We start from the raw sequence: 14,415 nt of genomic DNA on the forward strand, positions 1-14,415 counted from the left end.
GTAAGGGATGAAATCTAGAGCCGAATTTGGCATTCAGGGTCAGTCCCGGCCTCCCTAGAAATTCCTTCAAGGATTCCTTTAATAAGACTGTAGTGGCTCAGTGATTCATGGTGCCTGAGCCACCCCCAGAAAACAGGCCGAATAAACAAACAGGATTTAATTCAGTATCCGAAGAGAAGGAGGAGTTTGTGGGCGTTGGTGGGAGAGCTGCCCGTAGCACTGTTGCGACTCGGCTGAATGCCCGGCGTTCTCAACACCCTCAGGTTGTCATTGTGTCCAACAATTTGTGCTTACAGGGGATAGAGGACCATAACCTTCTAGCAGGACATCTTGCCATGTTTGATAATGATTTCAGTCTGGCGCAAGATCTCTATCTGGCATCCAGCTGTCCTATTGCTGCCCTTGAGGTACCTAACTATCAAACCTATAATGAATGACTTTCATAATTGTGTTTACCGTTTAGTCGCTTTGAAGGGACCATGCAAATGATAGGGAAAGAAACAAGAAGTGTCATTAATTGTGCATGTATACCTGGACCATAAAAATGGTACTTAAAATGGAACTTAAAATCTAATGTACGATATTTAATATATCTATAATGTAATATTAAATATAAATATATATATGCATATCTACACAGAATGTGTGTGTGTGTCTCTCTCTGCATATGGAGAGACATTTTGTATATCTCCAAACTCCCTAAGATGACTAATTTATTATTAAATGGTTATTACCTGCTTACCTGCATTTCGGATCCAGTTCCAAGTTTTGGATTGTTATCGTCACTGTTATTTTGGTGCGTACACACACATCTACCTATATTTATATCAGGCTTCAAGGTCACTAGCTATCTGTCTATGGAGAGCTATAGTGACCTCGCAATGTATTGTCAGATAGTGATCACACAGCGTAACGTCATATCTGGTGAATTTTTCTTGCTCAAACCACTTCTTTTCATGCAGATGAGACGAGATTTGCAGCACTGGGACAGTGCACTGCAGCTGGCTAAACGTTTGGCCCCCGACCAGATCCCGCTGCTCTCAAAGGAGTATGCAATTCAACTCGAATTCACGTACGTTCTCTTTTTTTTCACATGTTAGGCTAAAGGACAAATTGCTAATCATACTTCAGAAAGGAAAGTGCTTGCACAGTGAAGCTGATTACCTTCCAAGCAGATGATTTGGCTTCTTGAAAGAGCTGAAGCGCTTCCCTCCTGAGAGGGGGGTTTATTTTTATATACTTTTTCCACTGTGATTTGGCCCAGTAACGATGTGGGAATTGATTATTAATTGCCAGCTCTGGGCAGACCACTAGACTAGACTTAGTGCAGTCCCCTGCACATAGCAAGCACTCAATAAATCCCTCTCATGGATTGATTAACTGATATAAAAGAAGAAATAAAAGACAGGGTTCCGGGCCCCAAATTGTTGCAACTTAATGATGAAGACTGACAAATCCCAAAGAACGTGATCGGGCAGAGCCTGGGACAGGAAGCGAGCCAAAGGACGGAAATGCCTCCCCAAGATTTTTCAGTCGGAAGAGTCTGCTAAGGAAGCTGGGGAGTGGGGAGACGGCAGGGTGTGAAACTGGAAAGGAAAAGCTCAGGTAAAAGCCGAGCTGTCAGGAAAGCTATGAAAGACCAGCTGCGGGACAGGCAATAGGGCTGATTTGGGGTGAGGGAGGGGAGCATGCCAAAGAAAGAACTGAGCTAGAACTTGGAACAGGCCAGCAATCAATCAATCAATCAATCGTATTTATTGAGCGCTTACTGTGTGCAGAGCACTGTACTAAGCACTTGGGAAGCACAAGTTGGCAACATATAGAGACAGTCCCTACCCAACAGTGGGCTCACAGTCTAACAGAGAGTGGAAGTTTTGATGGAGTGCAGAACAGCCAGCCTCGTGGATAAAGCACAGGTCTCAGAATCAGCAGGACCTGGGTTCTGATTCTGGCTCTTCTACATGTCAGCCGTGATCTTGGGCAAGTCACTTCACTTCTCTTTGCCTCAGTTACCTCAGACTGTGAGCCCACTGTTGGGTAGGGACTGTATATGTTGCCAATTTGTACTTCCCAAGCACTTAGTACAGTGCTCTGCACATAGTAAGCGCTCAATAAATACGATTGATGATGATCTGTAAAATGGGGATTAAAACTCTGAGCCCCGTGTGGGACATGAACTGTGTCCAACCTACCTCTTTTGTGTCTACTCCAGCGTTGAGTACAGTGCCTGGCACATAGAAAACACTTAACAGATACCATTTAAAAAACAAAATAAAAAACACAGCTGAGGCGAGAGGGTATGTCGGCAAGGGCCAGTCAGTGTTGGGCCCGTTGGTCATTTTGAGTACAATTAAGATAATTTTGATTGTTCTTTTAGAGGTGATTACGTGAACGCCTTGGCTCATTATGAGAGAGGAATAACTGGTGATAATAAGGTAATCTTCAAAATTATATGCATCAATTTGTTCAGTGCTTTTTATCCACTTTATTGCAAAATGATTTGAGGCCCTGTCTATATACAAAGTAAAGTCAAATATCAGAAATCTTGAAAATGCTTCCTTCCCCTTCCCTTCTGTTTGTTTAGGAGCCTGGTAGCACCAGAGGTGCTGGAGAGAGAACACAGAGCTCATTATAGCTCTGTGTTTCCCCTCACACTGGGTGCCGGTATGTCCGCCTCTCTTTAGAGAGGCATTTCATCAGGAATTGTCTCCAGCACCTTCCCCTCTCCCTTCCCTTTGGAAAAGTACATCCCTCCTACCACATTCACAGGACAAAATCTGATAGCGTGCAGATGGCACGGTGAAATTATGCCCCATCTGTTAGTCTCAAGAACGGTTTGAATGAGAGGGTGATAACAGAAAATGTTAGGAATGTTATAAAGTTTAAATTGATTCTTGGACAATAAGTTCAAGTGAGAGAGTGGGAAAGGCTGGAGATGCTAGAAGGTGCATTCTTAGCCATGAGAACAGTAAGCGTGTGCCCACAATCCGAGAACATGTATGTGTTTTTCAGTGTATACTCTCCCAAGCACTTAGTGCAGTTTTTCAATGTGTACTCTCCCAAGCACTTAGTACAGTGTTCTGCACCCAGTAAGCATTCAATAAATATCGTTGATCAAGGAGGGCAATAATTAGTTCAATTCTTTCATGCAAACTCTGCCACCGTGGAAAGCAGAACACCGGACCAGGTAGAGCATTGGTTAGACTCAGAGGTGACATTTCATAAATTTTTCCATAGCAGGTGCAGTAGCACTTCTTTAAAGTACCCAATTTGAATGCTTTAAAGGAAGTTATATTGCGGTAGGGGAATCTAAAAGATGTATGCCTGAAATTCAGTTCACTAGTCAAATAACTGTGAGCTTCACGTGGGATGGGCATGCTGCCCGTTTTTTAGTTATTCTCTTGTATCTACCCCTAGGCTTGGTGCGGTGTTTGGCCCCAAACAGATGCTTAATAAATAATATTAATATTATTTAATATTAATAATTAATATTCTTACTATCATCATTATTGAGCAGCGTAGCCTAGTGAATAGAGCAAGGGCCTGAGCGTCAGAAGGATCTGGGCTCTGATTCCTGTTCCACCACTTGTCTGTTGTGTGATCTTGGGCAAGTCACTTAACTTCTCATCAGTTACCTCATCAGGAAAATGGGGATTAAGACTGTGAGCACCATGTGGGATTTGGACTTTGTCCAATTTGATTGTCTTGTAGCTACCCTAGCGCTTAGTATAGTGCCTGGCAAATAGGAAGTGCTTAACAATTACCATAAAAAAAATCCAAAAAACTTGATTTTGGGGAACCATTTGGGGGAAGGAATTATTTCTGTTCCAAGTACCCTATAATTAGAATTTAGCAAGTTAGCCTTAACTGATTGTGTATGCAGTGACAAATGTATTGAGAGGCGATCGACAATGTAAGGCTCTAACCAAGAAAGATCAAAGTTGGTTTTATAAATAAGCCAGTACATATTGTCAGAGTAAAATGTGCCCAGTAGATTTGTGCCTTTAAACAAACAAGTCACCTGATTCTAGAAACTGTTTATAGCAATCTTTTTTGCGTAAATTTGTAGGTAAAAATAGTCACTGGGGTTAAAAACTATATTAATAGTCTTTCTGTGTTTTAATGTTTCCGAAGCAAACTTGAAAATAAATCCCGGGTGCTCTCTGCTGTTTCATCTTTAGCATTACATTCTTGTTTGTGGGTGGTGTTTTTGTTTTTTTTTTCCATGAGACTTGGACAGTATAGTCTCAATTTAGGAAGAATTTGATGTGCTACTGTGGCTCTTTTCTTAGAAAGTACAAATTACAGGTTGTGCTAAATTTTTCATAAAATGATCTGGGTATTGTACTTAAATTGCATTTATTTTTGATCCAAGCATTCTCTTTGATTTCTTCAGCTAGAGACAGCAAAAGCAAGGAAAAAATGATCTGTCATCCAGCATTATTTTTGAGACTTATTTGTGCAAGACATTTATAGCCTTAGCAATAAAAAGTTTTACAGTCAGACTACCTAGCTAAACAGTTTTTTGGTATATCTCATTGTGGGCAAGGGAGTGTGTCTATACCAGTTCTGTTGTGTTGTACTTTCTGAAGTGCTTAATACAGCACTCTGCATATAAGTAAGCTTCTTAAGGGCAGGGAGCCTGTCTGCTAATTCTATTTTGTTGTACTCTCCTGAGTGCTTAGTACAGTGCTCTGTACATAGTAAGCACTCAGTAAATACCATTGATTTGGTAAGTAGTCATTCGAAGTGCAAAGCCACAGAAGAAATGTTTCTACTCCTGTTGCTTTTTTGTAGCCTCTGGGCTATAGACTTGGATATTGATACTTGTGTAAAGTGAAATAGAGTGCCATAAATAAGGCACCGGGGGTGGAGTTACTGAAAATTATCCATTGAGTTAGTCAGGAAAGAGATATGTCCGTCATTAATCGTAATTATCACCATCGTCACCATTAACAATGTTTGAGCCACGTCTTAGATGCAGAACACTGTAATGGGACCTAAAAAAGAAATGATGCCCTTGAGGAGTTTAAAAAGGGGAGGTAAGCAGGCAAAATCTGCCAAAGATATAATAGTTAAAGTATGAGGGCAAGAATACAAATGATAAAATCAGGTATAAAAAGTTTAATAAAATCATTGAATGACTAGATTTTAAAAGTAAACATTATGTGTGAATTATATATTACATATGTATTATATGCACATATATACATATGTGTGTGTGTACGTACATTTACAAATATATACATGCATGCATACACACACACGCAGGAGGCTGATGAAGATTAGTAGGGGGGATTAGTTGGGGAATGCATCCTGGAGGAGATGACCTCTTAGGGGTGCTTATCTGAGTAATATAATTTCAAATGTTCTTAGAATGGAGCTTAGATCAAATAAAGTAAAAATCAAGCCACGTTTGGCAGGGACACATTTTATAATTCTCTAGAGTGAATTCATACCATTAAACTGAGTTGTGAGTTGCCATTTTTTGTTTCTCACTGGAGCACCAGGACCACGATGAAGCCTGCCTAGCCGGAGTAGCACAGATGTCCATTCGGATGGGAGACATCCGTCGAGGGGTTAACCAAGCCATTAAACACCCCAGCAGACTGCTCAAGCGGGACTGTGGAGCCATTCTGGAAAATATGAAGGTCTTCTTAAATTACACAATTAATGAAGCAAAGAGAACAATGGATGGTCTGTGGAGGATCAGCATTCATACTGAAATAACCTTTTGTTATAGCAATTTTCAGAAGCAGCCCAGCTGTATGAGAAAGGGAAGTATTACGACAAAGCAGCATCTGTATATATCCGCTGTAAGAACTGGTAAGGATGTGCTGAAACTTGTTTTAGATCTGCATTGGGAAATGTTCTTGGTTTTATAACTGCCGATCCCCAGTTTAATTGGCCCAATCCTCCTGTCCCCCAACTTCCTGGCTGCATCTCTTCCAATGTCCTCCCCTTTGGGGACTTCTTTCCCCTTTCTGGAAGTTGGCCAGTGACTAGACAGTCTGTCAGAGATCTTAATAAAAGAAAAAAAAATTAGTACTTGTTAAATGCTTACTTCATGCCAAGTTAAGTTAATCAGGTTGGACACAGTCCCTGTCCCACATGGGGTGCACAGTCTAGTAGGAGGGAGTAGGATTTAATCCCCATTTTACAGATAATAATAATAATAATGGCATTTATTAAGTGCAAAACACTGTTCTAAGCGCTGGGGAGGTTACAAGGTGATCAGGTTGTCCCACGGGGGGCTCACAGTCTTAATCCCCATTTTACAGGTGAGGTAACTGAGACCCAGAGGAGTGAAGTGACTTACCCAGGGTCACACAGCAGACATGGCAAGGCCAGGATTAGAACCAGGTCCCTCTGACACCAAGGACCGTGCCCTTTCCAGTAGTAGGCCATGTTGCTCCTCTAGCAGGATGGAAGCATGGGGGAATACTCTGTGGGATCACTGAACAGTATTGACCACACAGGTCCAGAATTGAGTTACAAGCCCCCTCCATGACTCATTGGGCATGTATCGGGACGAATCCTAAAATCAGTTAAGCTCTCCTGGGTTTCAGCAGCAGTTTGGGCGGGAGAGGAGCAGGGCACGGCCCTTACAAAGAAGTGACGGGCCCCCCAAATAGAGCACTTCGTAGAAGGGCACCAGTAGCCGAAAGTGTGGAAAACTTGGTTTCTGGAGTCACAGAGAGTAACTCCAGACATGAAAGCGTAAAGCCCAGAATCCAGCTGGGCATAATTGTAAGCGCTCTCTGTGGATTTCCTGGAACAATTTTTATTATTTGGCGAGAGGAAGAATTTCAGGGGAATATCAATTGAAAGGTGAATGTGCATTCATCTTGATGGTTCTGGGAATGACCCAATTAACCGTTGTATTAGATCGGTATGTACTTGTACTCTAACTCATATCCTGTTTTACTATGACCTACATTTTGGTTTTGTTGAATATCAGAAATATTCATAGAGATCGCTTGGGGGAAAAGAAGATTCTTGATGCATTTTAAAGTATTCAGCTCCCCAAGCTTGGTAAATTGAGAAGCAGCCTGATCCAGTGGAAAGAACACAGGCCTGGAGACCAGAGGATGTGGGTTCTAATCCCAGCTTCACCTCTTGTCTGCTCTGTGACCTTAAGCAAGTCACATCACTTCTCTGGGCCTCAGTTACCTAATCTATAAAATGGGATTAAGACTGTGAGCCCTAGGTGGGACGGGAACTGTCACCAACCTGATTCACTGGTACTTACCCCAGCACTTAGTACAGTGCCTGCCACGAAGTATGTACTTAACAAATACCATTTTAAAAACACAATCAGAATAAAGGTGCCAGTCTTTTGCAACCTCTCGAGAGAGCAGTTTCCTTCCCTCTCACTGTTATGATCCATAATTTTTTTAAAAGTACCATTGCATCAAGTCCGTTAACAGTTGGATAGAGACATAGAAATAAAACCTAAATTGAGAGTTGGCATGGTGCATTTTGTGGTCTTTTTTCTTAGGGTGAAAGTTGGTGAGCTTCTCCCTCAAGTGTCTTCTCCAAAGATTCACCTGCAGTATGCCAAAGCTAAAGAAGCGGATGGTAGGTGAGTGTATTCCTGAATCATTTTTCGAGTGTAAGGTCATGTTCTATAAATCCTCAAAAGAAAGGCTGAAATAGATGGAGTGCTTCTGAAAGGGTTGAGCCCAAATCTGGAGTTTGAGCGATCAGAGGCCAGCTCAGATAACAGTTTTGGAAGAATCAACTATCGTACATCTTGCTGGTAATCAAACTCTGATTACTAATCAATTATGAGCTCAGGTAGCTACATGCTTTATTGTGTTTTTCAGTGTTTCCTGGATAGAATGCCTTTTGTGCAGTTTCTTTTAAGGTGGGGTAGCTGTTGCATTTCGGGGTCAGCGCACGGTGGGAACTTAATGGTGAAGAAACCAAGACAATCTGAGGTTTTAGGCTTTTCCAGTTTTCACGTCTACCTCTAGAGAGGTAAATTTGGGAGAACATCACTATCCTCATAGTGATGGTAGTTGAAGCTGTAGAAGCGAATGAGTCCTCTGAGGGGGAGAGTGTAGATGGAGGATGCAAGCTTATTTTGGGCAGGGATTGTGTCTACCAGCCCTGTTGAATTGTACTACTCTCCCAAGCCCTTAGTACAGGGCTGTGTGCCCCTTAAGCACTCATAACTCATAAGAGAATTAGCGTGGCTCAGTGGAAAGAGCCTGGGCTTTGGAGTCAGAGGTCATGGGTTTAAATCCAGGCTCCGCCAATTGTCAGCTGTGTGACTTCGGGCAAGTCACTTAACTTCTCTGTGCCCCAGTTACCTCATCTGTAAAATGGGGATTAAGACTGTGAGCCCCCAGTGGGACAACCTGATTACCTTGTTACCTCCCCAGCGCTTAGAACAGTGCTTTGCGCATAGTAAGTGCTTAATAAATGCCATCATTATTTTTATTATTATAACTACCATTGGTTGATGGTTTGAGGACTGCAATGTTAGCTCTGAAATCAAACTTAAACTGTACCAGGTAGTTATTCCCAGTGTGGTGTTCAGCTCTGCGGCATGAGCAACAAGCAGAAGACATTTTTCAGGTGGAGGAAAAATACCACAGATATTATTCAGTGGTGGCACAGGTGCACTGAGGAGGACAGCCTCTTCCAGCTGAGCACTGCAGATTTCCAGATTGCACTCCTCTAAATACATGGTCAAAATGCCGACTTGCTGACTCCGAAGGCTAGTGCCTCTTTCTAGCTAAACCAAGAGTTTTCTCCCAAGAGGAGGTCAAAGAATCAACCAGAGTATCAGTATTAGCATGGAGAAGCAGAGTGGTCTTGGGTGTTGGGCGATCTGGATTCTAATTTTGCCTCCACCCACCTCCTGTGTGATCTTAACTTCGCTGTACCTCACTTTCCTCATCTATCAAATGACGACCAAATATCTGGTCTCCTTCCCCTTTGGCATGGGAGCCCCATGAGGGACAGGGGCTTTATCGCAGCAGATTATCTTGTATCTACCACAGTGGTTAGTACAGTGCTTCGCACTGTAAAGGTGTATAACAAATACCGCAATTATTAGTGGTGTTATAAAGCACGTACCTTGTGCGGTACTAAACACTAATTGCTAGGAAAAGAGACATGTTCACTGATCTAGACATAGCTCCTGGCCCACAAGGCTCACTGGCGAAACAAGGGGATGATTAATAATAATTAAAAGATGGGAACATGGGCCCAAATGCTAAATTTGAAGGACTCCATCATTCGTAATTCTTAGTGTTACTAAGGCTTGCATGTGTTACCTCTGGTAATTGTGTCTTGCAGATACAAGGAAGCTGTTGTGGCTTATGAGAATGCAAAGCAGTGGGACAGTGTCATCCGCATATATCTGGACCACCTCGGTAACCCTGAAAAGGCTGTTACTATTGTCAGAGAAACCCAGTCTCTTGATGGAGCCAAAATGGTAGCCAGGTAACCCAGTACTGTCATAGTTAAATTCTGTTAGAGACTGGGGGGTCTATTAACTTGTAAACCTTGGGATCGCTTAAATTAAGAATAATCCTCCAAAGACAGAAGGCACTGAAAACTAAGAAAAACTTTGGAAAATACATTTAAAGAAGCAAGACTATTCTGGTGGGATTTTTCTAGAAAGCTGCAAATGGTCACAGCTGGTCTTTTAAGTTATAGCATTAGGAAGGGCCCTAATCTCAGTTAAATGAGATCTGCTTACAGGCTGCCCAAGGTAACACAGAACTAATCTTGAGATGACTGTCTTGCTTTATGTTTATTATTGTGAAGGTTGGAGAGGTACAAGTTAAGCAGACCCTGAGCCATGTGCAGGCCATAAGGCTGCGTTATCCAGATTCAGAACTACAATACCCAGTACCCATCTTAATCTCAATTGGCCAGAGAACTATTAAAAGTCCTTCCCAACGTCTTCCCTCTTCTCTCTGCATCCTCCTAACCCAAAACTGATCATTGCCTCTGCCCTCTTACCTAACATCAGCTAAGACTTGACTTTCAGTTCAGAGGCGATGATGCCGATGGTGAGAAATTGTCGCTTCATTTCTCTGTGCCTCCGTTTCCTCATCTGTAAAATGGGGATTCAAAATCTGTCGTCCCTCCTCCTTATACTGTGAGCTCCATCTGGGACAGAGACTGTGCTTGATCTTGTGTCCTACCCCAGCGTTTAGCACAGTGCTTGGCATATAGTAAGTGATTAACAAATACCACTATTACTATTATTATTATGTTTGAGAGAATCTCATGCACACTGAACGCCTTCTTGAAAATGGAGTAGGGTGCCTTTTCTGGCCCCTGGACATTTGGGGTGAGCAGTGTTTAGACACCAGTGATTGCGAAGGGTAAGTCTGTCACTGCCAGCCTCCATTAATCCTCTCTGAAGAGCAGCTCAGATCCCCTAGGGCTCTCGTGAAAGAGGGAGGAAAATAAAGTCTTATGCTTTTCTATCCTATCTCCTTGTAATTGGTCCTGAGAGCTAGATTGAAATTAGCCCAGACTCCTAGCTTTGATCTCATCTTTTGTCATTCAGGACTCAGTCCCTCCTTCATTTGGGTGTATTTAAGAACTCTCCCAAGCCTATTCATTGACCTGGCCTGACACCACTAAGAATATCATTCAACGTATTATTTTGTAGTTGCATGGGCTTGCAGTAAACCAGAGGGTCCCAAAGTCTCTGCTGGGGGCAGGGGAGACCCTTTGACTCCCTTTAGAGGGAAGGCAAAACCTTAGAAGATGCCCTCCACTTCTATTTTTCTATTTCCAAAAATTAGAGGGAGTGGGGAAAGACGCATTCTATTTTTGAGTTGGTTTCCCCTCTGAACTGAGATGAAACCTGAAATCTTTAAACCTAAAATCTTTGGCAGTGTGTTTTTATTCATTTTATTTTTTTGTTCAAGTAGGACAAAAAAAAGCCTTCTGTATAAAACAATGTAATTCCATCTAAGGCCTATTACAGATACATTTTAAGGAAGATTTGTCTAATAGTGGTGTAAATGGTTTTATTTTAGGTTTTTTCGCCAGCTTGGTGATTATGGTTCTGCCATCCAATTTCTGGTCATGTCCAAATGTAACAATGAAGCTTTTACGCTAGCCCAGCAGCACAACCAGATGGAGATCTATGCTGATGTCATTGGTGAGTTTGGTCCTTTTCCTTTTTTTCGTTTAGAAGTGTTTATATCTATAACTCTGGAACCCCTTGACACTCACAGCCTAATAATTATCAGGCAGGGATTTAAAGAAGTTCTGCTGCATTTCCATATCTACCAGGAACACAGTTACTCTAATACAATACTCTTAATTCTTTTATCCCAGATGATACTTAACATTCTGGGGTGTCTAGCCACAGAATATAAAGACGTGGTTAAATTCGTAGAAATTATTTTTATCTTAAATGGCACCTGTTAGAAGTCATTTTAAATACACTTTTTGCACTGAAATGAACATAGTTGGGATTTTTGCAAAGGTACTAAAAGACATTGAAAAAATCCTGCATTACCAACTTTGGCATAGCTTGTATATCACGTTGGAATTTTCATTCTGATTTAATACTGGGGAATTTTATGCAGGTATGGTTATTAGCATTATCTCTAGATTTATAAACATTTAGGTTTGGTACTGCCTATAAGATAGAGAATAAATTGTTCACTCTTTTGTGGTACAACAAATCTTTCAAGTCAGACTTCTACTCCAGATAAAGCTTTCATGATTTACAATACTCTAATCATGTCAAGCCAGCATCCATAAGTAACACTCCACTTATGTATTCTATTCCTTAGCAGATATATATACTAAGGATGCATGCATATTTTTATTGTATGATTATTTGGCTATTTCATCCTGATATTTGTACTATATCAATGTTATTCCTCATGCTCCCACTCTTTGTAAATAATTTTTATCTGTCTCCCCGTTACATTGTAATCTCTCTGAAGTCAGGGAACGGGTGTTGTGCTGTACTTTCCGAAATACACAATGCTTCGTACTCAGGGGCTGAATAGAGACCATTGATTGACTGATTCCTTTCAAAAACAAACAAAAAGATTCGAAAAATAGCTTGTAGTGTTTGTGGCCCAGCTATGTTGTGGTAAAGCTGATGTCTAAGAAGGAAGTAGAGAAACCAAGAGATTATGGTAAAGGAACAAAAAAGCAAGTCAGGGATAAATTATGTCCAAGAAGTGACACATGGAAGGAAAAACAAACGAAAGATACCGAGCAGAGCCTGTGTGCAAGAGCATATGTTTGGGGGAAAGGAGTTTTGATCAGAAAGAAAAGGTGGTATTTATTCAGCACCTACTAGGGGGTGGAACACTGCACTAAGCACTTGGAAGAGTTCAGTGGAGGGGGCTGATGTAAATCACTCACACTGCACCCAATTAAATTCCTCCTTGTGGAGAACACCACCAGTTTCCCTCACTCCTTAGTCTGGAGCCTGGGATTGTACAGCCCCTGCATTAATCCAGCCCTGGTCCATGAGAGGTTTTCAGTCGATAGAAGAGGATAAACACACTGGGCAATAAAAGTACTATTCAAACAGAGGGGGAAAAAAGGTTAAAATTCAGCCATCAAAAATACCACTTGGTATAAGCAAGTTAAACAGTGCTTGGAGGGGGCAGGCTTCAGGTACTTAACTATTGCTGGCCCCACAGTCCTTGGCTACAGAGTGCATTTTAGAGGTCGAGGAAGTAGTGTCTCCTGCCAGATTTGGGTAGGAGAAGGGAGGCCAGCCTGAGGATCAGGCAGGAGACCCCAGAGCCTAAAGGATTCAGTCCTGCCGAGAAAAATATTCTATTTGGTTTCAGATGCTTTATATGTTTGTCTTTTGTAGTCTTAAAACATTTTCCTAAATGTCCACCTAAGTAAGTTTGTTTTTGTAAATGGTTTTCTAGGTTCTGAAGGTGCTACCAATGAAGACTACCAGAGTATTGCCTTATATTTTGAAGGAGAAAAGAAGCATTTTCAGGCTGGCAAATTCTTCTTCTTGTGTGGTCAATATTCACGGGTTAGTGGTAATAATAATTGAGATATGTGTTAAGCATGGGGTAGATACAGGATAATCAAGTCAGACACAGTTCCTGTCCTCTGTGGGGCCCACAGTCTAAGTAGGGAGGCGGAGAATATGTATTTAATCCCCATTTTACAAATGAGGAAACTGAGGCACTGAAGAGTCAAGTGACTTGCCTGAGATCACACAGCGGGTAAGTGGGGAAGCTGAGATTAGTACCCAGCTCCTCTGACTCCCAGGCTGTGCTCTTTCCATTAGGCCCTATGGCTTCTCAAGCAGTATGGAGAAAAAAGTATTAATCAGATTGTTCATTGGAATGACCCTGAGAGAAGCTAAATGCAAGGATTTAAATGTTCTTTTGCAGGTTACCTGATCCTTGCCCCATGAAATCCAAAGAAAAATATTTCTATCCCAAACTGAACTCCTCAAAGGGCTAACTGGATTCTCCAGGCTCCTCAACTATTTTGTTAACTCTTATTACCTCCAAGAACCATGAAGACAGATTCAGCAACAGCATCCCAGTAACTCCCTAGTTTCAGATGAGCTTTTAAAAACAAAAGCAATCAGTCAGTAAATGGCATTTGAGTGCCAGGGGCTGGGAGCGGAGGGGGGAACTGTTCTAAGCAGCTGGGAGTGTGTAGAAGTGAAGATATGATCCCTGCCATCACAGAGCTAATGATTTAACAGTCCAGAAGAGAATCAGTCAACTTGGTTTAAGAAGGGAATGAGAGGTGTATGAGTAAATAAATAAGGGCTTAATTTGTAGATTATGCAAATCAGTACGTTTGTAAATGCTGCAGGTGCCTGTGACAACGTAAGAGCTTTTATTCTGAAGAGAGAATAAACGAATCAAACTGCAGGCTCACTCTTCCTGTAGAAATTCAGTTTATAATTGAGTGAAATTTCCCGTGTTCCTGTGCAGTGCCATTGAGCCACGAATTCTTTGTGTTTCAGGCCCTTAAACACTTCTTGAAATGCCCTGCTTCGGAAGATAACGTAGCAATAGAAATGGCCATTGAAACGGTAAGAAACTTTCAAGTAAGGGTGTAAACTCATTTGTGCATGTCCCTGCTTAATCCGGGGTGGTTAGATTATCTGCCCAAAGGATTGAATAGGGTGTGACTGCTGACTCTCTTGGCAAGACCCGCACCACTAAGGTGAGGCACATTTTCGAAGAGCAGTTCCCCAGTGCTCCAGTTTATTAGGCAATAGGTTCAGTAAGGTCTGTTTGCTACCAGGTGAGCCTCGGGGTTAGAGATGTCAGGCTTAATGACAGCGCCGTCTCTCAGACGGGCACCCCTGGGTCAGAGCAAGAGAGCCACAAGCGCTCTGTTCTGGCAGCATCTCTCCTGCACGCCCCCTAAAATGGCAGTCAGTTCAACAAGCCCCCCCATTAGCTCCAG

General features: G+C 42.0%; 1 protein-coding gene across 3 annotated transcripts in view; it reads left to right on the forward strand.

The window, feature by feature from the left end:
- WDR19 (WD repeat domain 19) overlaps positions 1-14,415 on the forward strand; it is a 54,502-nt gene that overhangs the window by 28,347 nt on the left and 11,740 nt on the right. For all 3 annotated transcript variants that reach the window (XM_038752231.1, XM_038752232.1, XM_038752233.1), the window contains exons 19-28: positions 297-407; positions 963-1,072; positions 2,378-2,435; positions 5,505-5,651; positions 5,744-5,826; positions 7,502-7,585; positions 9,313-9,459; positions 11,019-11,143; positions 12,897-13,009; positions 13,967-14,035. In XM_038752231.1, coding sequence (XP_038608159.1) covers positions 297-407; positions 963-1,072; positions 2,378-2,435; positions 5,505-5,651; positions 5,744-5,826; positions 7,502-7,585; positions 9,313-9,459; positions 11,019-11,143; positions 12,897-13,009; positions 13,967-14,035 — 1,047 coding nt within the window. The remainder of the gene's footprint in view (positions 1-296; positions 408-962; positions 1,073-2,377; positions 2,436-5,504; positions 5,652-5,743; positions 5,827-7,501; positions 7,586-9,312; positions 9,460-11,018; positions 11,144-12,896; positions 13,010-13,966; positions 14,036-14,415) is intronic.

The sequence above is a fragment of the Tachyglossus aculeatus genome, chromosome 10 (assembly GCF_015852505.1).
Source record: "Tachyglossus aculeatus isolate mTacAcu1 chromosome 10, mTacAcu1.pri, whole genome shotgun sequence".
Classification (NCBI taxonomy): Eukaryota; Metazoa; Chordata; class Mammalia; order Monotremata; family Tachyglossidae; genus Tachyglossus; species Tachyglossus aculeatus.